General features: G+C 37.0%; 1 protein-coding gene across 1 annotated transcript; it reads right to left on the bottom strand.

Moving 5' to 3' along the window:
* Window positions 1–1,860: 1,860 nt before the first annotated feature.
* LOC131168429 (uncharacterized) lies at window positions 1,861–22,393 on the bottom strand. Its single transcript, XM_058127845.1, has 7 exons — window positions 21,840–22,393; window positions 21,610–21,702; window positions 11,620–11,764; window positions 11,372–11,482; window positions 11,213–11,295; window positions 11,067–11,124; window positions 1,861–2,149 (listed from the first exon to the last, which is right to left on the bottom strand). Exons 1-7 carry the CDS (start codon window positions 22,083–22,085, stop codon window positions 2,070–2,072), a joined length of 816 nt encoding a protein of 271 aa, XP_057983828.1. The 5' UTR covers window positions 22,086–22,393; the 3' UTR covers window positions 1,861–2,069.
* Window positions 22,394–24,029: the final 1,636 nt, after the last annotated feature.

Consider the following 24,029-nt stretch of genomic DNA (forward strand, 5'->3'; position numbering starts at 1 on the left):
ATTTTGGACTCAAAATGTATACTTTCAAACACTACTTAATATGTTGCTCGAAGAACAAGTGGCTATTGTTGTTCTTTCTTATATTTTGTACCATGATTATCCTGCCAAAAATTAATATTTTTGAAATATCTCAAAATAAAACATAGAAAAAGTTAGGATGCAAATTTGCATGAGGCTCCTACATATGTATATATATATATAAACACACACACACCCATAAACACACAAACACACATACAAAAGTGGATGTCCATTGTATTGCATTCATAGGTATCTTTAGAAGACATATCATTAGTAATTTAAAAAATCTAGAGCTTTCATTTTGGAGATTTTAGTTTTAAATTTGGAACGACTCAAAATTAGAGGCATAGGATAGAAGATGAACTATTTGCTATTGTGTAATTTAGGACCAATTTGTTCTTGACCAACAAAAAAAAGAAAAATGAGGGTAGGCAAAAAAAAATTTTAAAATTCAAATCAAAACATAAAATCAAACCAAACAGACTAAAATAACCAATTAATCATTTTTTAATTCGATTTTGACTCACAATTTGTTTTATTTTTCTTTATATGATAGAGACAAGGATGAACTTAGTGAGAGTATTTAAATTGAGGTTTTATGGTACATATTGTTTATAGATGATATTGTTTTAATTAATGAAATTAAGGGTGGAGTAGGATCTAAATTAGAATTATGGAAAGAATTTTAGAATCTAGAGGCTATAGAATAATTAGAAATAAGATAAAATAAATGAAATGTAATTTCAGTCATAGCAGGAGGAATATTAGAGAAAAGTTTAACTTGACAATGAAAAAATCAATAGCAGTAATAGGTTTCAATACCTTGGATCTATCATGTAATCTAAAGGAGAGTTTGAAGATGTGATACATACAGTTAAAGCAAGTTAGGTTCGAGCATATTGTGTGATTATAAAATACCCTTAAAATTTAAAAAAAAAAAAAAATTCTATAAGGCAGCTCTAAGATCAACTATACTATATGGATCAAAATATTGGACGAGTAATTAAGAAACAACATATCTAAAAAGTTAAAATTGCTTAAATGAGAATGTTAAGGTAGATACATGGTATAATATTAAAAGATAAATTAAGGAATTTACATATTCATGAAAAGTTAAACATAACTCTTGAAGAAGATGAGATAAGAGAGAGACAACTCAAATGATTTAAGTTCCTAAAACATAGCCAAATAAAGCATCAGTGAGAAAGAATGAATTACTTACAATTAGGGGTAATAGAAAGCGTAAAAGTAAAGCTAATTCAATAAACTAATTCATTAAATTAAATTAGACAATCAACATCCGACAATTGATTAAACAAGTTCATTGTCAATTTGCATTTTTGGTACTATAATTGAAAATTTGGTTCAATTAATGGTCAAGGGAATGGTTCAATTAAGCAAACCCTGCTCAGCCTTATTCATAGTCACCCCATAAATTGATGAAATAGTATTTAGACCAAGCATATTAAATTTTTCCAGTTTGAGCATTTAATTGTGCGTATGTTACATAAGACAAAATCCAATTTATACCTAATTCCAATAATGTATCCTCACCTACTTTTCCCTTTTTGTGTTTGCATCTCTGTTAAAAAATCAGTGAACTAGTTGCCCAACAAAATACACTGTCAAGCCTAACAGCGCTCAACCTTATATCTCGCTATACCTTTAACTTAAAAGATCCACGCTATCTTTATTAATAGGCTCTAATGTCACATGTCAATCTGAAAATTTGTTCAATGTGTATGGAACAATAAAATCTAAAAGTAAATAAAGCAAAGTTAGGATGAACAGAACAGAACAAAACAAAACAGAACCGACCAACCGACCGACAGCACTAGAGAATAGAAATGAAGGAATTTTTATAAGCAAGAAATCCAAACACAAGTTCATGCCTCATTTGTAAAAAATTTTGCTGGCATCTCTTACCAATTCTCTATCAAAATGCAAAAAATTATCAATGTACAATCCTCTAGTTGACATATATTAAGCGACCAAATTAACTAGATTCAGAAACAGCTACATTGACTACAAAAGAAGAAAGGATAGATTCAAAATATCTTCCACTTCTGCTGCAAAGCCTGGCAAATTGTACCGATGCACCAGGCAGCACTCAATGGATAACCAGACACTGCAAAATCAGGGGAAAAAAAAAATGAATCACGGCTGAGAAAATACAGCAGGCAGCAGTCAATGGATTATTCAAAACTGCAAAATTAGGGAAGTCGAATAATCACAATTGTCAAGATCAAATTATATGATACTTGGGGCATTGGAAGAAAAACACAGGAGAAAAAAAAAATTCAAATGTCTCAGGTCACTCATAAAATGTCCAGTGGCCATTTGTTCACTACGACTGCTGCTAGCGTCCCTTGGCCACAAGGCTCCCCACTTTATGAGTCAGGGGAGGGTCGTCACAGTGTCCAAGGAGCAACCAACTGTTCACTACTGCTGCTGCTGCTTATGCAAAACTAGGTGGTGAGAATTGTGCAATTTAACATCCAAAGCTAGAGTATGAGTCTGTATTATTGCAGTGTTCAATATAGTGCCAATCAAGACTGGATTCTACTGGGCCTATTGTCAAACTAAACCGTGTGAGAGCATCTTTACAGTGTTTCATAACATAGCAGCTAGTCGGCTACTGCTACAGCCAATGAAGACTTAGGATCCAAACTAGTGACATCAAAGCTGGAGAACAAGTTTGTATTTAAAAACATGACTTGTTCAATATATAGCTGATCAAGATTCAGGAGATGGATCCCACTATGACCCCTTGAAGATTTTCCACAACTGTGACTGTTCCATTTAAGAGTAAGGAAATTGAGAATTAGGATAATAGCGTGTACAAAATGAATTATTATAAAATTGTAAACAAAACAGCTTCAAGGTGTCATGTAATTGCTTTTCCTAAGAGTTTATTCACCCTCATTGTAAGTAGTGCACACCAAGATAAAGCAAATCCCCTCAAAGACAAAATCAAGCAAATCAGAAGATGCGGAATTTAAGTCGTAACTTCAGAACCTTAAGCACCTAAATTGTGTATCAAGCCAACACGCACATACAAAGTGTAAAGGATACCATCAAAGCGTCGCACTACATCCCACATGCATAATATCACGAGCTAAGCTTGTTCAAGGCATTATGCTTGCCTATGACCACTTACCTCGTGTGTTTGGGATGGGTTTCCATCATGTAAATACTAGTGTAGGGTTATTTTCCAATATTTATTTCATTGTATGCCAAATAAGGCAGTATGACTCCTCGGTCACTTTGATGTTTCCTAGTGCCAGAGTAAAAATAGCCTAGAAAGCTCTTTAAGGGAGGGTGAGTGTTCATCAGTCATTGTAAAACTCACTAGCTTTTGTCAACGTGTTTAGCCTACTTGCCTCCCTCACTAAGCACACAATGTCAATGGAGGTGTTAATGAATTACGTTTACTTCAATGTTTACTGCTTGCTTGCCACGGCTTTCATGAATTGATTACTGTTTCCGCTACCATTTGAATAAATGCTAATGAAAGTGTTTCGTGAATGAATGTTGGTAAACGATAGGCTGGCTAGTTAAGCAAGATAGTTTTAGCTAGCGTCGCACGGCCCTTCACAAGGGTGTGGAAATAGTTGGACCGTGACACTTGGTATCAAAGCTAAGGCTTAGTTGCTATGAGAATTCAGTTACCTTCATTGTGGGATTTGGGAAGCTTTGGTAAGTTACCATGGCACCAAACAATGCTGAAAGAATCAGTGCACCGGAAGCATAGGTTGAAGAGACAACCAACAACCAACAATATGGCCAACGAGATGGCCCAATTGAGGAGACTTGTTGATGAAGTGATGGGATCACACCAGCATCAAGCAAGTTTGACAAGTGAAATGTCAGAGGACTTTCACCACACTGTGGAAACTTTGCAGGCCCGGATGGTTGATCTGGATGTAAAGATGAATCTGATGGTTCTTGCTATGGGGAACTCCAACACTCCGAGAGTTAGCAAGACCAAGGTACCAGAACCTAGGATGTATGGGGGTGCCCGTGATGCTAAGGAGTTAGAGAACTTCTTGTTTGATATGGAACAATATTTTCGCGTTGTGAGGATGGCCTTAGAACAAGTGAAAGTGGATACTGCAACCATGTACTTGGTTGGTGACGCCAAACTGTGGTGGCGTGCTAAGTACAATGACATTGAAAATGGAAGCTGTGTAATTGATACTTGGGCAGACTTGAAGAGAGAGCTCAAGGCCCAATTCTTTCCTGAGAATGTTAAGTATAATGCAAGGAAAAAGCTGAGAGACCTCAAGCATACTGGGTCGATCAAGGAATACGTGAAACAATTTTTTGCTTTGATGTTGAATATCAGGGATATGTCGAAGAAAGACAAGTTGTTCCATTTTCTAGAGGGGATGAAACCGTGGGCAAGAATTGAACTTCATAGACAAAGAGTTCAAGACTTGTCTACTGCACAAGCCGCTGCAGAACGCTTGACTGACTATGCTGGGGAGAATACCGCTTCGTCCAAAGGGTCTGGCAGAGAGGGAAACAATGGAAAGTTTTCAAGAAAAGCAAACCCAAGAGTGGGGGAGCCGACTATAAAGCATCAACCTCAAAGGAAGTTTTGTCGTCTCGAGGGTTCAACACACCCAAGGGAAAGGGTAAACTTGAGTGTTACTTGTGTTGAGGTCCTCATTGAGTTTTTGAGTGTCCACACAAAGCAACACTTAATGCTTTATAGGCTTCCATTGCAGAACAGGCAGTGGAAGACGATGCAGAAGAAGATGAGACCCCAAGGATGGGTGCAATGCGGCAGGTGAGCGCATTAGAAAAGCAGACTATAGCCCTAAATGTTACACGAGCCAGAGGGCTAATGTTTGTGGACTTGAGAATCAATGGGAAGAGTACCCGCGCTATGGTGGATACCGGGGCTACCCATAACTTTGTTTCGCAACCGGAAGCTTGGAGACTCAACTAATCCTTAGAGAAGGATACAAGACGCATGAAAGCAGCTAATTCTGTAACCCAGCCTACTCTAGGAGTAGTCAAGCAAGTTACTGTGAAGCTTGGACAGTGGGAAGGTCATGTGAATTTCACAGCGGTGCCGTTAGATGACTTTCAAGTCATTTTAGGAATAGAGTTCCTAAGGGGGACAAAGGCAGTGCTGATGCCTTCGGCTGGTTCGCTATGTCTAATGGGAGATCACCCATGCATAGTGCAAGCTGTTGCAACAAAAGGAGACGATGGGAAGTTCCTTTCAGTTATGCAACTCAAGAAGGGTTTGAGAAAGGGAGAGCAAACATATCTAGCCACGGTGGTGGCAGATGAAGAAGTAGACCAAGAGCTGATGCCTACGACCATCCAAGCGGTGTTGGATGAGTACAAAGAGGTGATGCCGGATAAGTTGCCTCACGAATTACCTCCACTACGGGGTGTGGAGCATAAGATCGAGCTGTTTCCAGGAGTGAAACCACCTGCAAAAGGTCCATATCGGATGGCACCTCCAGAGTTAGCAGAATTGAGGAAGCAACTTGATGAGTTATTGGAAGCGGGATATGTTCGCCCTTCCAAAGCACCATTTGGAGCATCGGTGCTGTTTCAAAAGAAACATGATAGGAGCCTGCAGATGTGTGTAGACTACCGCGCTCAACAAGGTGACAGTGCGCAACAAGTATCCTATTCCGTTATTGGATCAGTTAAGTCATGCCAAGTACTTCACTAAACTTGACTTGAAGTCAGGCTACTATCAGGTGAGGATTGTTGATGGGGATGAGCCAAAGAGTACTTGTGTGACACGGTATGGGGTATATGAATTCTTGGTGATGCCATTCGGGTTGACGAATGCGCCTGCAACATTCTGTACCTTGATCAACCAGGTTTTTCATGAGTACCTTGACAAGTTTGTCGTGGTGTACCTGGATGATATTGTTATCTACAGTTCCACTCTGGAGGAACATAAAGAGCATCTACGAAAGGTGTTCGACAGCCTGAAGAGGAACAGTCCATATGTGAAGAAAGAAAAGTGCTTTTTCGCTCCACGGAGCATCAAATTCCTTGGTTATGTGATTGAACAAAGTCATATCAGGATGGATATGGAGAAGGTAAGGGAAATTCAAAAATGGAAGATCCGAACAACAGTAAAGGAGTTGCGTTCCTTTGTTGGCCTTGCCAACTACAACAGGAAGTTCGTAGAGAGGTATTCACGGAGAACGGCTCCTATGACAAAACTACTGAAGAAGGGTCATGGATGGAACTGGACAAAGGAGTGCCAAGGAGCCTTTGATGACTTGAAGGATGCCATGATGAGAGATCCGGTACTTGCTCTTCTGGATGTCATGAAACCCTTTGAGGTACAGACAGATGCATCAGACTTCACCCTTGGAGGAGTCTTGTTACGGGAGGGGCATCCTATTGCGTACAAAAGTCGTAAGCTTAATGAAGCAGAGCGAAAGTACACAACTCAAGAGAAGGAGATGCTAGTGGCTATACATTATCTCCGTGTGTGGAGGCATTACTTACTTGGGTCAAGGTTTGTGGTGAAAACAGATAACTCAGGTATTAGCCATTTCTTCACACAGCCAAAGCTAACACCCAAGCAGGGCCGATGGCAAGAATTCTTGACAGAATTTGATTTTTCCTATAAGCACAAGGCAGGGCGATTGAACCAAGTCGCGGATGCACTGAGTAGAAAGGCTGAGCTAGCGGCCTTATAAATGGTGGCACATTTGACTTTGAGTACTTTTACCACAACGATGTGGGAGCACATCAAGGAGAACTTAGCCTAAGATCCAGTTGCGTAGAACTTAATGAAGCTTACCGAAGAAGGGAAGGCACGACAATTCTGGATGGAAGATGGATTGCTGATGATTCATGGTAACTGGCTCTTTGTGCCACGAGCTGGTGATCTGAAGAAGACATTGTTGAAGGAATGTCATGATACCATGTGGGCCGGACATCCAGGATGGCAGCGCACTTTGTCCTTACTGAAGCAGGGGTACTATTGGCCGCACATGCGTGATGATGTGGTTGATTATACCCGAACTTGTCTCACTTGCCAACAAGACAAGGTGGAGAGGAGGAAAATTGCAGAGCTGTTAGAGCCCCTACTAGTACTGTCCAAACTGTGGGAAAGTGTCTCATTGGACTTCATCACCAACCTGCCCAGAGTGGGAGATGCAAGGTCTATACTTGTTATTATAGACAGATTTTCAAAGTATGGTACATTCATAGCCGCACCAAAGTACTGTTCGACAAAGGAGACAGCACTGTTGTTTTTCAAGAATATTGTGAAATATTGGGGTGTTCCCCAAGACATTGTTAGTGACCGAGACTCAAGATTCACCAGCAACTTCTGGACAGAACTCTTCAGAATCTTCGATTCACAACTTGAAATCTCTTCGAGTTATCACCCACAGACAAATGGACAGACGAAGAGATTCAATGGGCTACTGGAAGAGTATGTGCCATTTCGGCAACGCCAACCAGAAGAATTGGGTACAACTACTTGATGTGGCTCAGTTATGTTCCAATGCCCAAAAGAGCTCAACAACCAACAAGAGCCCTTTTGAGCTTGTTACACGCCAGCAGCCATTGTTACCTCACACAGTGGATGAGCCTTACAGAGGAAAGAGTCCCGGAGCGTACATCTTCACCAGAGAATGGAGACAAAATGCTGAGATTACTCGAGCCTACCTGGAGAAAGCTACTAAGCGTATGAAGTGGGCAGAGTAGGGGAGAAGACCGCAAAACTTCAACGTAGGTGACTTGCTGCTTGTTAAGCTCAATCCAGAACAGGTCAGGTTACTACGAGGACAAGATAGGAGACTACTTCGTAAATATGAAGGACCAGTCCCCATCTTGACCAAAGTCGGGAAGGTCTCCTACAAAATCGACCCTCCGACTTGGATGAAAGTGCATCTTGTGTTTCACATCAGCTGCCTCAAGTCGTACAATGTCGACACTGACGATCCGAGCAAAAGTCAGTTAACCAGAGCAGAAGTGAGTACAGTTCAACCTGACAGACGTGGAGTTGAAGATATCCTTGCCGTCAAAGAGTTCATATCCTCAAGGAAGAAGAGGCAGGAGTTCTAAGAAAAATGGAAAGGTCTTGGTGATGAAGAAATTAGCTGGGTTTCTGTGGAAGATATGCAACCGTTCATGGACAAAGTTGAAGTGTACCTAGCGTCAAAGTCTATGAGGACGTCGACCACATAAGTGAGGGAAAATGTCATGAGCTAAGCTTGTTCAGAGCATTATGCTTGCCTATGACCACTTACCTCGTGTGTTTGGGATGGGTTTCCATCATATAAATACTAGTATAGGGTTATTTTCCAGTATTTATTTCATTATATGCCAAATAAGGTAGTATGACTCCTCGGTCACTTTGATGTTTCCTAATGCCAGAGTGAGAATAGCCTAGAAAGCTCTTTATGGGAGAGTGAGTGTTCATCAATCATTGTAAAACTCACTAGCTTTTGTCAACGTGTTTAGCCTACTTGCCTCCCTCGCTAAGCACACAATGTCAACGGAGATGTTGTTAATGAATTACGTTTGCTTCAATGTTTACTGCTTGCTTGCCACGACTTTCATGAATTGATTACTGTTTCCGCTGCTATTTGAATGAATGCTAATGAAAGTGTTTCGTGGATGAATATTGGTAAAGGATAGGTTGGCTAGTTAAGCAAGAGTGTTTTAGCTAAGCGCCGCACGGCCCTTCACAAGGGTGTGGAAATAGTCGGACCATGACACATGGGCATGGATAGTGTGACATCATTGTTACAAGAATGCACCCACGCAAGGCCTACCCTTATCAAAAGGCAATTGTGTAGAGTGCCCATGCATATGAGGCAATCAAAAATCTCTTCCTTTTCCAACATGGGGCAAGCCTCATTACCTCCTTTCCATCTATAAAACTATAAACAGAGGTTCACTTTAAAAATTCTTCAACATTGAATACTTTAGAAGCATCTGACTTGAAAATTCTTTCAACCAATGCTTTGCAAGTTTACCTAACTAAAATAATGGTAAATTCAGTCCTAAATCTCTGAGGCAGTGATAAATGACCCAAATCCTTGTTTGCAAAACTTTTATGAGCAACCTACACAGAACAACTGCATGACCTACCCCAGCCAACCAAATCTTTTTCATTTTGGCAATGCACATATCTATTAACGTATTTAGCACTAATATATTTCTTACATAAAATATCATGATCTTGTTGCTGAATTTATAACTAGAAACCTTTCTTTTACTTACCATATGGTCAATATATATCCTAATCTAGTTCCATCACAATTGCAATACAACCAACAATAGTTCAATACTTAAATCCCTATGCGAGCTTAGACCAAAAATAAATAAATAAAATAAAAACGAATATATGCCCATATGTGTATCTAGCATCCACTATCCTTTCATCTGTTAGAATCCCAAAGCTTCTCTAATCACTTATCATGTATGGGAAGTTCCTATCCTGATACGCACTCAGGAGCTGGAATTTTTTAAAAAAAATTCTTTAAATGTTTTTCTTTGGAATCATTATCAGTGCAGCAGGAAGATGGAGTGAGAAGGGAGAATACGAGAAGTAGTTTTTTGAAGTTATAATGTTTCAGGGTCACTGACAAAGGAAACTGCAAAGAATAAAGAAATTTGTTTCCTTGGAAAGCCACCTGGGAGGGGCATAGTGCTGGTGAATAGATGCTTCTTCTGTAAGTGTGAGGCTGAGGCAGTGCATCACATTTGGTTTGCCACAGCTGAATAAGAAAACTGTTGGTTTTTGGCTATGATGGGGATTTAATGCGTGACAGCAGAGTATGCCTAGCAGGAGTTGTGGGCTACGATTGCAGGGGGGGTGGAAGGCCACCAATGGAGAATTTTAGATGCTTATATTGCAATAGCTTTAGAAATTAGGGTTTTGCCTTTTGTTTGGAAATTTTGGTTATTTTAGAAATTTAGTTACTTTAGGTTCATTTTTTGTTTTTTTAAGTATTGGAGTTGGTATTTCTCTCAACATCACAAAGATTCGAGACTCAAATCTGTGTATTTTTTATTTAGTGGGAAGCATTTCTCCCATAGTTAAGCTGCCATTAATTTTGTAGATGCTATTTCATTGTAAATTCTCTCGTACTTGGATTGGGTTCCCAGTGAATTTTTTCTCTTTGCTTATTAAAAAAAAAAAAGTAAACCATCCCGAACCCCCCCCGCCCCAAAAAAAAAAAGTATAAATATATAGTACGCTTATTTTATTTAATATGTTCCTGATTTGATTTAAAAGTTTCAAAAAGTTAATGTTAAGCACAAACTATGAAATGAAAACTTTCAATGGGATTCACATACAAATTCGCTAATGGGTATGGATTTTAAACAAAAAAGCATTCCACATGCAATCAGATGCAGTTTTATAATAGAATAGGAAGAGACACAGGTATATCCCTCCCTCTCTCTCTCTCTCTCTCTCTCTCTGTGTGCCTACATAAGAGGGACATTTAGACTGACAAATAAAGAAGTTTGTACAGCAATCCCTTTTTACTATTTCTGTGGATGATATGGAAAGAAAGAAATCATATGGTAATTGAAGGAGTTGGTATTTCTCTCAACATCACAAAGGTTCGAGACTCAAATCTTTGTATTTTTTATTTAGTGGGAAGCATTTCTCCAATAGTTAAGCTGCCATTAATTTTGTAGATGCTATTTCATTGTAAATTCTCTTAAACTTGGATTGGGCTCCCAGTTAATTTTTTCTCTTTGCTTATTAAAAAAAAGTAAACCATCCCAAACCTTCGCCCCCCCGCCCCCCCCCCCCCCCCAAAAAAAAATATAAATATATAGTATGATTATTTTATTAAATATGTTCTTGATTTGATTTAAAAAATTCAAAAAGTTAACATTAAGCACAAACTATCAAATGAAAACTTTCAATGGGGTTCAAGTACAAATTGGCTAATGGGTATGGATTTTGAACAAAAAGCATTCCACATGCAATCAGATGCTGTTTGGTAATAGAATAGGAAGAGACAGGTATATGTCTGGTTAAGTTTTTTCTAAGAAATCAATTCTGGTTAACTTACTTGATATATAATCATCCGTATACTCCTTATCAATTTTTCCATGGGCCATTGCACCAACCTGAACATGCATAGAATTAGATGAGATGCAAATTAAAATCAAACAAAGCAAAAGAAAGCATGAATTTATTAAAAAGTTAGAACAATACCACAAAAACAAGGTTCACATCATCGCTAATAGTGGCCACATAGTCATGCATTGGAATTGATTTTTCTGAACTATATGAAAAACCTGACATACAAGCAAACAATTTATTTGAATATTATTGTAGTTGGTAACTAGGGAACACTTAATCTTTAAAACACACCTATTTTGCAAGAGTTCACAGGCAAATACTGCGTTACAGGGTTCCTAACCACGCGCATAAGTTTCTCACGCTTACCAACTGCAGATATACTTAGTTTTTGTAGCAGCTGCACTGCATAAATGATTAACGAAGGAGAAATAGAGTGATACAGAAGCAGAAATGAAATCTGAAAAAGCAAATAATGGAAAAACGCATATTACTCTGCATCACATATAAAGGGTTTGGGTGCCAGAGTCATATAAACTTACACATGATACCAGAGAATCGCTTGTATGTCCTTGGAATACGAACATGTGGCTTAACTTCAAAAAGAACACCTTTCTCAGTTCTCACATATACAGCTCTCAACCTCCCAGCCTTATTAAGTGGGCTATCTAGAATCATTAGGAGTGCCTACACAGGTCAACAAATTAGAGCCTGTATGCTAGCATTTAATAGTTCCATTTTAAGGGTAATGATAATTATCGTGACAGTTATGTTTCAAGTTCCATTTGTGGTGAAAGTGGAAATAGTAGTGAAAGTGAGAGTTCTGGTATAAAAACTAGCACAAATGGTAGTGATTATCAAGAATTTTTTTCATTTGAAAACACAGGATACAAGAACACTGATGAAAACATGTTTGTTTCATTGTTTTTTCCAACCAGGCACCCTAAAACAGCTCCCTTTTAAGTTATAAGAAAGGATGCTTTGCATGTACTTGAGTTCAGAAATCCAAATCCATTGAATGCACATGATAGAGCCCCTACTTAGGTGACTGACATAATGCCCTATCAACCTTCACTCGTTCCCTCTTGCATCCAATCAATCTAGGGCTTGTGTTATGGTGGGAGCAAAACAACACTGACCATATTGTGATTGTCTGCTTCTTGGTTGACTCAATGTCAATATCGCCCACTTGACATCAATCCAGCCTTGATCAGTCTCACATTCATCTTGCCAACTCACCATTGATCATCTACTTATTTGTTGACTTCTCAACAACCCGAGTGGTGTTATTCATCTCCAATCAGCACCAGGGCCATTCCATTGATATACAAATCAGACCTAGATTTTTTTTTTTTTTGTTCATTGCCTCAGTTAAAGTCTAAGAAATCTGTCTAGAATCAGTTTTATCAGAAAATTTCAAATGTGGCAATTTTATTTTTATTTTTTGGATTGCAAAAGAAATTCATTGATGGGTTAAGAATAAACAAACAGGAGAATATTCATGCTGCAGATAATCCTTTTATAAAATGTAATTTTCAGTTCCGATTTTTCTTTGAACTTTAATATTCAGCAGTTTTTATTCTCTGCTCTTTGATAATATTTTCTTTGTTTGGTTGTGACTGGATCATTTTTTTTTCCAGCAGTAACCTTTTTCTTTCCCTTTTTTTGTCTCTCTGTCTGCCCTTTTAAAAGTTTGCTTGTGTCAAGCCATTATTGCTCATGAAAATGGTCTATATGATATCGTTTCTATTTTCTGCTTGGTGTTTTCATTTCTACTTTCTAAGTTTCTATATAGTGAAGAAACAGATTATGAAAAAGCATTTGTTTAAGTTGCAAATTCTCTGCTTCTGATGTTGGTTTTTAGCTGTTTGCAGAAAAACTAAAAACCAAATTTGATGATTTTCATTTAATTTGACAACTATTTTATTATCCAGAATTAATTTTTTTTGGATTAAATCATTCATTTTATATTTCGTTTATAATTAAATTAAATTTAAATAATCATATGAATTTAAAATATAATTAAAATTAAAAAATAAAAAAATAAAAAAAGTCTATAGAATTTCAAAAAAATTAAAATAAATAAAATCCATTTACAAAATATTTTTACAAATTTTCAGTTGTCATATACAATAAGATTCTTGTTAAGTAAAATTATAAATATAATAATCAAATAACTAATTTTAATGATTTTAATTTCTGTTATAGTATTTTTAATTCATATTATTGAGGAATTTTTCCATTTTAATCATATTTTTTTTATTATTATTTGATTCAAGGACAAAAATGAGCATCGATTTAATCAAGTTTTTAATTTGTTTTAGCAGTGTTTTAAAAGGCAAAGGCATAAGGCAAGGCGTTTTACCCTCCTTGAGGCGAGGCGTAAGTCTCAAGGCATTGAGGCATAAGCATTTTGGGACTGTATTTTTTAAAATAATTAATAAATAAATCAATTTATTTATAGTAAAAAAATGAGAAAAATTTTAGAATAATGGAGAAAAAAATAAAAATATAATTTTTAAATATCATATAAGCCAATTTTAGATTAAAAAAAAAAACACAAATAATACATTTTAAACAATAAACATGAGCCACATTACCAAAAGAATTTTAAAAAAAAAAAAAAAAGAGCTAAATTAAAGCATCATCCAAAAGAATAGAAAAAGCCAAATTAAAATCATCCACTAATTTCTAAGAATATAAAACTAAATAAATAGAGGCAGAAATTGAAGGGTCCACGACAACTTGGAGGAATCGTCAGAGAGGGAGAAGGCGCTAAAGGAAAGCTACAGAAGCTTCATCGAGTCGTCGGAGAGGGAGAAGGAACTGGAGGAAAGCTACGAAATCTTCGTCGACTCATCGGAGAAGACTCCAAACTTCGTCAAGACTAAAGAGATTTGTACAAAGGAATCGTCGAGAGAGGAGAATACTAGAGGCTTCGTCGAGAGGAATTGTTAAGAGAGGAGAAGAATGGAGGCTTCGAAGAGAGAGTAGAGGTTTTGTTGAGGCTTCGAAGAGAGAGCAGAGGCATCGTCGAGCTTCGAAGGAGAGAGCAAAGGCTTTGTTGAGCTTCGTCGGAGAGAGCAGAGGCTTTTTTGAGGCTTCGTCGAGCTTCGTCGAAGCTAGCAGAGGCTTTGTTGAGGCTTCGAGAGAGAGCAGAGGCTACGTTCTAGGTTCTAGCTAGGGATACCGAAAGGCGTACGCCTGGATGCTGAGGCGTAAAAAGGTGAGGTTTGTTGTGAAACTCAGGATTATTCCACCTAACTTCACCACAGTTTACTATTGCACAGGTGAATAGAGAGTGAATGATTGTGCAAAATTACACCAGGTAAATTCCCAGGGAAATGGGGGGTCACAACGAACCACTTAAGTCTCATTTTCTTAAACAGAATTTTCCTTAGACATGTAATTAGCACAATATATTACTACAATTATACCAGACAATAACTAACTACTGAATGGATGAAAGGAAGAACACCAAAATTTAACGAGGTTCGGCTAATTGTGCCTACGTCCTCGAACACTATCAACTAATATTAATCTATTGCAGAAATATTACAAAATGAGAGAGAAAGAAGAGAGAATGTGCCTAAAAAAAAGAAGTAGGCAAATTTGGGGATCGATTTACAAATGGAAGTGATGGGTTTATATAGGTTAGAAAATAACACTATTACAACAACTCATCACCTACCATTGAAAACTAACCCACCATTGAAGACTTCCATGGCAATCTCAAGTTCAACAATGGTGAGCTTCTAGAAATAAGTCATAATTCAACAAATCTCCACCTTAGCGAATATTCATCTCTTAAAATCTCTCATGGATTCCATAGTGTCTTCAAACGCGCTTGTAGCACCAATCTTTCAATTTTCAACAATGTTTATCAAGTTCAAGTAATGTTAAAACTTGACCACAGTCACCACTTTTGTCATCATATTAGCAGGATTCTCAGTGGTTCGAATCTTTTGGATTACTACACCACCTTCTTCCAGAATTTCTCGAACAAAGTGATATCGAACGTCGATATGCTTTGTCCTTGAATGGTAAACTTGGATCTTTACTAGATGGATAGCACTTTGGCTATCACAATGCACCTTGATGTGCTTTTGTTCAATTCCCAATTCTTTCATCAATCCTTGAAGCCAAATTGCCTCCTTCACAGCCTCTGTGATTGTCATATACTCTGTCTCTGTAGTGGACAAAGCAACTGTTGACTGTAAGGTAGACCTCCAACTAACCGGCGCTTTTGCAAGAGTAAATACATAGCCAGTAGTTGACTGAAACTTATCCAAATCACCAGCGCAGTCAAAATCACAGTATCCAACAATACTATGACCATCTTGCTTATCTTACTCAAATATCAGTCCAACATCTACCGTATACAAAATGTATCATAGAATCCATTTCACAGCTTGTCAATGTTCCTTTCCAGGATCATGCATATACCTGCTCACAACTCCAATGGCTTGTGAAATATCGGGTCTTGTACACACCATGGCATACATCAAGCAACCAACAACACTTGAATATGGTACTTTTGACATGTATTCTCATTCTACTTCAGTTTTTGGAGACATAGATACATTCAGCTTGAAATGAGAAGCAAGCAGAGTACTAATAGGTTTTGACTTCTCATTCATACCAAAATGCTTCAGTACTTTCCTCAAATATTGTTTTTGAGTCAAACAAAGCCTCCCCCTATCTCTACTTATCTCCATACCGAGAATCTTCTTTGCTTCGCCTAGATCCTTCATCTCAAACTCCCTATTCAACTGAGCCTTCAGTTTGTTAATTTCTATCCGACTCTTGGAGGCTATCAATATATCAACAACATAAAGAAGAAGATATATGTAAGATCTATCTTGTAGCTTGCAAAAATACACACAGTGATCATGTTTGCTTCTTCTATACTTTTGCCCCATCATAAACTTGTCAAATTGTTTGTACCACTGCCTTGGGGATTGCTTTAATCCATACAACGATTTTTCAAGTTTCCACACCATATTTTCTTTTCCAACAACTTAGAAACCTCCTGGCTGAGTCATGTAAATTTCATCTTCCAAGTCTCCATGTAAAAATGCAGTTTTTATATCCAATTGAACTAGTTCCATATCCAATTTTGCTACCAAAGCCAATAAGATTCTAATGGAGGAATGCTTTACTACTGGAGAAAATACCTCATTGTAATCAATTACCTCCGTTTGTGCGTAGCCTTTAACCACCAACCTTACTTTGTAGCAAACATTATTCTTGTCAGGAAATCCATCTTTCTTTGTATATACCCATTTGCACCCAATTGCCTTCTTTCCCTTCGAAAGACTAACAAGCTTCCATGTTCGATTCTTATGAAGGGACTGCATTTCTTCATTCATGGCTCCATTTCACTTTTCTTCTTCTGAACTTTGGATTGCTTCATTGTAAGTGACAGGAGTATCATCATTTACAATTGGAGATGCATAAGCCACCATGTCAACAAAGCGAGCAGGCTTTCTAGTTTTTCTCTTTGTCTTACTGAATGCAATAGATTCATGTTGCTGTGGAGGTTATTGGGTTGAAACCTCTTCTTCAGGCGACTCTTCTTCTACCATAGGAGAGTCTTCATTTTCTGGGAAAACAATTCTTCTACCAAACTCCACCTGTTTTGGAGCACCGTCTGTTTGCTCAACACTTTCTATGGTCACCTTTTTTTAAAAAGTAGATTCATTAAAGGTAACATCGCTGCTGAAGATTATCTTCTTTGTTTCTGGACACCAAAGACGATATCCCTTTACTCCAGAGGTGGTTCCCATAAAGATTGCTTTCTTAGCCCTCGGATCCATCTTTGATTCCTTGACATGATAGTAGGCAGTGGAACTGAATACATGTAAGGAATCATAATCTGTAGGAGGCTTTCCAAACCATTTCTCCAATGGTGTTTTACCACAAATAGCAGTAGATGGTAGGTGGTTGATGAGGTGGCAGGCATATGTTACAGCCCCAACCCAACATTGGACAACATACACCGAACCTTCTCCAACAATGTTCGATTCATACGTTCTGCCACTCCATTCTGTTGTGGTGTACTTCTCACTGTGAAGTGTCGTATAATACCTTCTTCTTCGCAGAATTTAAGAAATGGATCACTTCTATATTCTCCACCATTATCTGTACGAAGGCGCTTGATCCTTCTGCTTGTTTGAGTTTCCACCATTTTTTTCCCATTTAAGGAAGACTCCTAACACTTCATCCTTAGTTTTCATAGTATACACCCATACTCTTCGAGAAAAATCGTCAACAAAGGTCACATAGTAGTGTTTTCCTCCCAATGAAGTTGTCTTGGAAGGTCCCCACACATCAGAGTGAACATAATCTAAAATACCCTTGGTATCATGGATTACAGTACCAAATTTCACTCTTGTTTGCTTCCCTTTGATGCAATGTTCACAGAAATCTAGATTGCAAGTCTTTGCTCCCTTTAATAATCCTTGATTTGTAAGAAGTCTCAAGGATTTTTCACCTGTATGCCCCAAGCGTATATGTCATAACCTAATTTCTTCTATTTCCTTATCATCAGTAGAAACTGTTGCTGCCGTCCCAATAACTGTATGACCTTGATAGTGATACAAGTTATTGTTCTTCTGAATTCCCTTGATTACCATGAGTGCACCAGAGATGATCTTCATGACTCCGTTTTCTGCTGCTACTTTGAATCCTTTTGATTCTAGGGTTCCCACAGAAATAAGATTCTTCATCAAACTTGGTACATATCTAACGTCCATCAATATTTTGATTGATCCATCTTGATTCCTCAAGCGGACTGAACCAATCTCATATGTGGTAAAAGGGATATCATTTACTGTGTAAACAACTCCACCTTCTAGTTCTTTAAAATCAAAGAAGCAATCCCGATTGGGACACATATGATGGCTACACCCAAAATCTAGTAGCCATATACTCGAAGAACTAGTTGACGACGTAACAGCAAATGAAAGATCTGAGATTCCATCTTCGTACTCAGCCACATTTGAGACGGCCTTTCCTTTATTAGGTTTGCCTTTATTCTTTAGCTTCGGACAGTCTTTCTTCCAGTGCCCTTTTTTCCGACAAAAGGCACATTCATCTTTGTTTGGTCTAGACCTTGACTTGGATCTCTCTTTCTTTCTTCTATTCTGGCTTTGTGAACGGCCTCAAACTACTAGAGCCTCGTTGGCTCCACTTGTGCTTTCAAGCTTGTCCTTCTTCCTCAATTCATAGCAGTACAAAGCAGCACAAACCTCGCTAAGAGACACTTTATCCTTTCCATGGAGTAGAGAAGTTTCAAGAAACCCAAACTCCTCAAGAAGGAATCCCAACAACATCAAATTCAGGTCTTCATCTTTAAAAGTCTCATCCAAATTAACTTGATCAGTAACCAACCTATTAAAGTTGGTGATATGATCACTCATAGTGGTACCTGGGACATAAGTGAAGCGAAATAGTCTCTTCTTCATATGGAGTTTGTTTTGAGAGCTTTTCTTCAAAAACTTTTCCTCCAGTGTCTTCCACAATTTATTTGCAGAAGTTTCCTTAGAGAATGCATACTTCTACTCTCTTGAAAGACACGGTCGAATTGTACCACATGCTAACTGATTGATGGTCCCCTATTCTTTCTTCTCAATATCTTCTAGTTTCTCTTCTTCAATGGCAATGTCTAGACCTTGCTGAAAGAGAGCGTCTAGAACCTCACTTTGCCACATACCAAAATGACCGGTGCCATCAAAAATCTCCACTGCAAATCTGGCATTTGTCACAGTAGTTCTTGCCAAAATAGACGAGTTTGATGTGGAAGTTTTTGCGCTATCTGCCATCTCTGCCATAAACGCTATTCAATAGCTGCCGATGCGGAATAGCCCAAGGAAAACTTTTCTAATGTGGAAGATCAGACTAAGCTACAACCATAGAGCATACTAAGAATAACCTTGGCTTTGATACCAATTGTTGTAAAACTTGAGATTATTCCACCTAACTTCACCACAGTTTACTATTGCACAGGTGAATAGAGAGTGAATGATTGTGCAAAATTACACCAAGTAAATTCCCAGGGAAATGGGGGGTCACAACGGACCGCTTAAGTCCCACTTTTCTAGACAGAATTTTCCTTAGACATGTAATTAGCACAATATATTACTACAATTATACTTGAAAATAGCTAACTACTGAATAGAAGAAAGGAAGAACACCAGATTTAACGAGGTTCGGCTAATTGTGCCTACGCCCTCAAACACTATCAACTAATATTAATCTATTGCAGAAATATTACAAAATGAGAGAGAAAGAAGAGAGAATGTGCCTAAGAAAGAAGTAAGCAAATTTGGAGATGGATTTACAAATGGAAGTGATGGGTTTATATAGGTTAGAAAATAACACTATTACAACAACTCATCACCTACCATTGAAAACTAGCCCACCATTGAAGACTTCCAGGGCAATCTCAAGTTCAACAATGGTGAGTTTCTAGAAATGAGCCATAATTCAACAAGGTTTTTTGCCTGATGCGTATGCCTTCTGGCCTAAGGCGTACGCTTTTGTAGACTTGCGCCTTTTAACTTCCGCCTTGGTGCATTTTTGCCATAAAACGACTCAAGGCGGCGTCATTTACGCCTTTAAAAACACGATGTTTTAGTTTTAAAAATATTAACCAAAAAGGTCACTGGTTTTCCATTTTTAATTTCTATTTCTGATTTTTAATTTTATTTCTAATTTTCATTTTCATAACTTTTTACAGTGATCACAAACAGCCACTTAGTTTTCAAAGGAGATTTGGTTGTTAGAAGTTGACAATTCAAATGTGATTTAACCAACTACTCTAACACAAATCCCCATTTTCATTTTGAGAACTACACTCAAATTTAATTATTTCAACCAATGTTTTAAAAGGTGCAAGATGTTTTAACCCTTAAGAGGCAAGGCATAACGTTTGAAGAATTTTATTTTTAGATAAAAATGAGTAAATGAATTATATATGTCATAAACAAATTGATTTTAAAAAAATCAAATATAATTTGTAAACTACTTGGTGGCAATTCAAAATTGCTAACTCGAATTCATTACATATATCATTGCAAGAGATAGCTATAACATTACAATGTTCAAATTATTGTCAAATCTTAAGTACAACTCTCAATTATTTGGAGAGGTTGAGGCCAAGAATCATAGAAATCAATTCATATTACGACATTTCTTATATCTAAACATGTAGTTACAATTTTCTAGTCAAATCTAACTTGAGAATTACATATCCAAAATGCGTAAGCTGACTAAAAATATGCAAAAGACATGCTTTTTGTACAAATTCATAAGCCTCGGCATTTAATGCATTAGCCTTTTTGGGATTTGGTATTTTAGATTGACCCTTACGGTGTTTTAGGCATGCCTTGCCTTGAGGCTCGAAGCTCACCTCGACTAAGCCTTTCAAAACATTGCTTTAAATAGTGCAATAAAACATTCTATTCTAGTTCCCAAAAAAATAAATTTGGGAACATGTTTTTTTTTTTTTTTTGGATTACTATTTGAACAGGCTCTTAAGAATCAAAATTTTTTACTCTGACACAGGGGAATAAAATTTTAAAAATATTTTTTCTTTAACCAAAAATTAAAACAATTTTTCATTTTTTATAGAAAAGAAATTCATTAATAAGAAAGAGAACAACTAAAGATGGAGGATGACTACGACAATCACACCCAAGACTCAAGAGAGTGTAGTAGGGCGGATCCTTTGGTGCTGTTCACTTCAAAATCATTCTTCTTGCATCTTTAAAGAGCTCCTCCTCCCATCTTTTTTTCCCTAGGAGCCACATCATTTGGAACGCCAAGATTCCTTGGAAGATTTGGGCCTTTGTTTGGACTTTGATACTGAATAGGATTAACACACATGCTTTGCTTCAGAAAAGAAGACCTTACAAGTCTCGGAGTCCCAATATGTGCATCATGTTCAACGACTTTAAAGAAATGAATGCTAACTTGTTTGTGCATTGTAAAGTGGCAATGGAATAATGAATGTGGGCGATCTTTTATTGGTGAAATTAGGGGTTTGGCCCATGTTGAGATGACGCCGTTCTTGACAAAGGAGCAATATTCACTATCTTGTGGACCCTTCGTATGGAGAGGAACACAAGAAATTAAAATCTGCATAAATTATCTCAATTTTTTTATGAGACTGTGATGTTCTTGGCTTCTTTTTGGGACCACTATTTTGGGTTTTTCTGGGGTTTATCGCTGTTTTACATTCAAAGGATCAATCTTTTTGGGTTTGTCTGGGATTTATCACTATTTTACATTCAGAGGATTGAAAGGCAGATCTATTGCGATCTTTCTTTTGATTGTTTCACAGTTGCGCCATAGTTTAAGACTTGGAGTTCTCCTCTCTTGTACTTTGCTTTACTTCTTAATAAAAATTACCCTAACCCAAAAAAAAACACAAAAAAGAACACATAGATAGAAGCTCTGAGGCAGACTATAATATTGTTCAAAGCTAATGCTAAAAAGGAATTCAAAAAAGCTCACTAACGACTAACCTGATGAGTTATATCGGGCCTGTAATCAGCAGGGTTTTTGTTATTTCTCCGCAAGAAATTGGAATGATCATCTGAGCTCAAAATTTGGTAACTCTGCATACAGAATCAAAGATATTAGGACAATAGAGAGCTTCAACACGATTATGGATCCTTAAGAAATCCCACAAAAAACATGTAAAGTGGCAACAGATATAGTCCCAACAGACACTCATCTGTTCCAATTTATTCACCTTCCCAACTTTAGCAACTTCCAAAGAAGCCCTCTCAAGAACAAATACTGCTCCGGCCTTGGAGTTCTGATCCTGTAGAACAACTGGAATACCTGGAAGCTCATCTACGACCTCCTCGGCTTTTTGCTCATTATGGGTATCCGTTGTTTCATTATCCTCTTCAATAATTTGTTCCATTTCTTCTCTATCATACTTATCCTCCCTCTGCTTCCGTTTGTGCCCTTTCATTCTGTAATGTCGTACCATTTTCCCGTAAACCAGAAATTTCCTTCCTGCAGTGAAGACTTTTGAGAGAGAGAGAGAGACCGAGGCCAAGGTCGTGGTAGGAATCCTAGAGTGACAGTGGAGCCTGTGGAGGAGAGAGAGAGAGAAACCGAGGCTAAGCTCGTGGTAGGAATCCTAGAGTGACAGTGGAGCCTGTGGAGGAGGCTGTCCCTGAGACTCAGGCGGCTAAGCTTGTGAAGATTCTTCGTAAAGCTTTTTCGAAATTGTAGCTTTAGAGAGAGAGAGAGAGCGAGAGTCAAAATTCGACGGTGATTCGTGGAGTTTTTCCCGGTTTGTCTTTTTTTTTTAAATATATATATTAAATAATATTTTTTTTTTGAGAAAATAATTTTCGAAATGACTCTGACGTCGTTACTTGGTTCAACAAGATTTAAAAGAGTCAGACACACGGGTGTTGACGTGTATCAAGGCAAATCTCATTGGACGAAGTAGCGAGATTTGCCTCAGAAATGAAACAATCATTCAGTGTGTGACGTGTGGCAAATCTCGCTGCTTTGTCCAACGAGATTTGCCTTGACTGACTTTAACTCCTCCTTTCTCCTTCGCTTCACTCGAAAATGCGCGGTGCAAAGAGCAGAGCTTCTGGCAAGGAGGAGGACGATATATAGCAGCAGGTGCTCATTGGTGTAGGTGATCGTTCGGTAGGTTGCTATTGGTGCTGGTGACCGTTTGAGCTCAAGTAACCTATAAAACTCGGAGGAATAGGGTATGTTTTTCTTACCCAAAATCTTTTTATTTTTATTGATTTTTCAATTAATTTGCACTACCTATTCAAAAGATGTTATTATAGATTCAGAGTTTACTATTTTGCTTTTGATTTCTTGTTTGGAAGTTGCATTCGGAACCCATTGAGGTAAGGCATTTATTTCATTTTTTTTATTTTATTAAATTACAAAAAAACGAAAAAAAAAGCCCTAGGGCCTATCTGTCTGCAAGCTGTGTTTATATATATATACGCACACATATATTTTCAGCGATAATCTACTTTGATAAATTCAGCAATGTCATATTACTTGTGTAATGTAGGTTTTATAACTCAATTTAATTTATATTACGTTGTGTTGTGTAATGTATAAAACAATTATCAAATTAATGAAAGTACTGATAAAATTGTTCTTACTGTGTAAATAATTTGTAAAAATGCACAATAGTGAAGCAACAATAATAAATGTGTGGAACGATAATGTATAATGTACATTATCTGGCACAAAAGCCAATATAAAAAATAAAAAATAACGTGAAGGTTATCATTGTCCATTAATAACATAAATAATATTTAGTGTTATGTTTGTTAATGTAAGTATGTAATATATAACAACGAAATTAGTATAATAAAAAAAAAGACACACATCAATGTGAGTGCCTATGTAATTGTAATAATGTGATGCTATTAAGTAATAATATTCAATGAAATGTAATAATATTATAAATAATATGTAGAACTATGTAATTTAATAAACAAATGTGAATGATGAATATATGATAATAAAAATAGCATAAAATTGCATATCTGAACATCATACTTGTGATAAAATGTAAATGAAGAAATTGAAATGCAATTGACGCTTAATAGGATGTTAATTTATCAATAATATGACTTGAAAAAATAGTACAAAAAAATTTATTGAATTAAAATTAATTGTGTATATACAGTGAAAATATATATTTCAAAAATGAGAATAACATTCTAATTAGCATATACAAAATGAATAAATGTAAAAAATAAGAAAAAAAATGTAAAATCAATATAATCGTAAATGTGAATATTTATTGTAAATTTGTAAATAATGTATAAGAAAAACACTATATATTAAGTAATAGTAAAAATAAATTAAATAAATAATTGTTAAAATGATGCATAAAGTAAAAAATTAAAAATGACTTACAAATGATATATGATGCAAA

This window comes from Malania oleifera, chromosome 11 (assembly GCF_029873635.1).
Source record: "Malania oleifera isolate guangnan ecotype guangnan chromosome 11, ASM2987363v1, whole genome shotgun sequence".
Lineage (NCBI taxonomy): Eukaryota > Viridiplantae > Streptophyta > Magnoliopsida > Santalales > Ximeniaceae > Malania > Malania oleifera.

What these genes read in the sequence shown, in the direction of transcription:
- LOC131168429 (XM_058127845.1), bottom strand. Translation starts at nt 22,085, where the DNA reads ATGGTACGACATTACAGAATGAAAGGGCACAAACGGAAGCAGAGGGAG. An exon ending in AAGTTGCTAAAGTTGGGAAG is followed by an intron (nt 21,703 to 21,839) that starts GTGAATAAATTG and finishes TTCTGTATGCAG; the next exon opens with AGTTACCAAATTTTGAGCTC. An exon ending in TGTGAACTCTTGCAAAATAG is followed by an intron (nt 11,296 to 11,371) that starts GTGTGTTTTAAA and finishes CTTGTATGTCAG; the next exon opens with GTTTTTCATATAGTTCAGAA.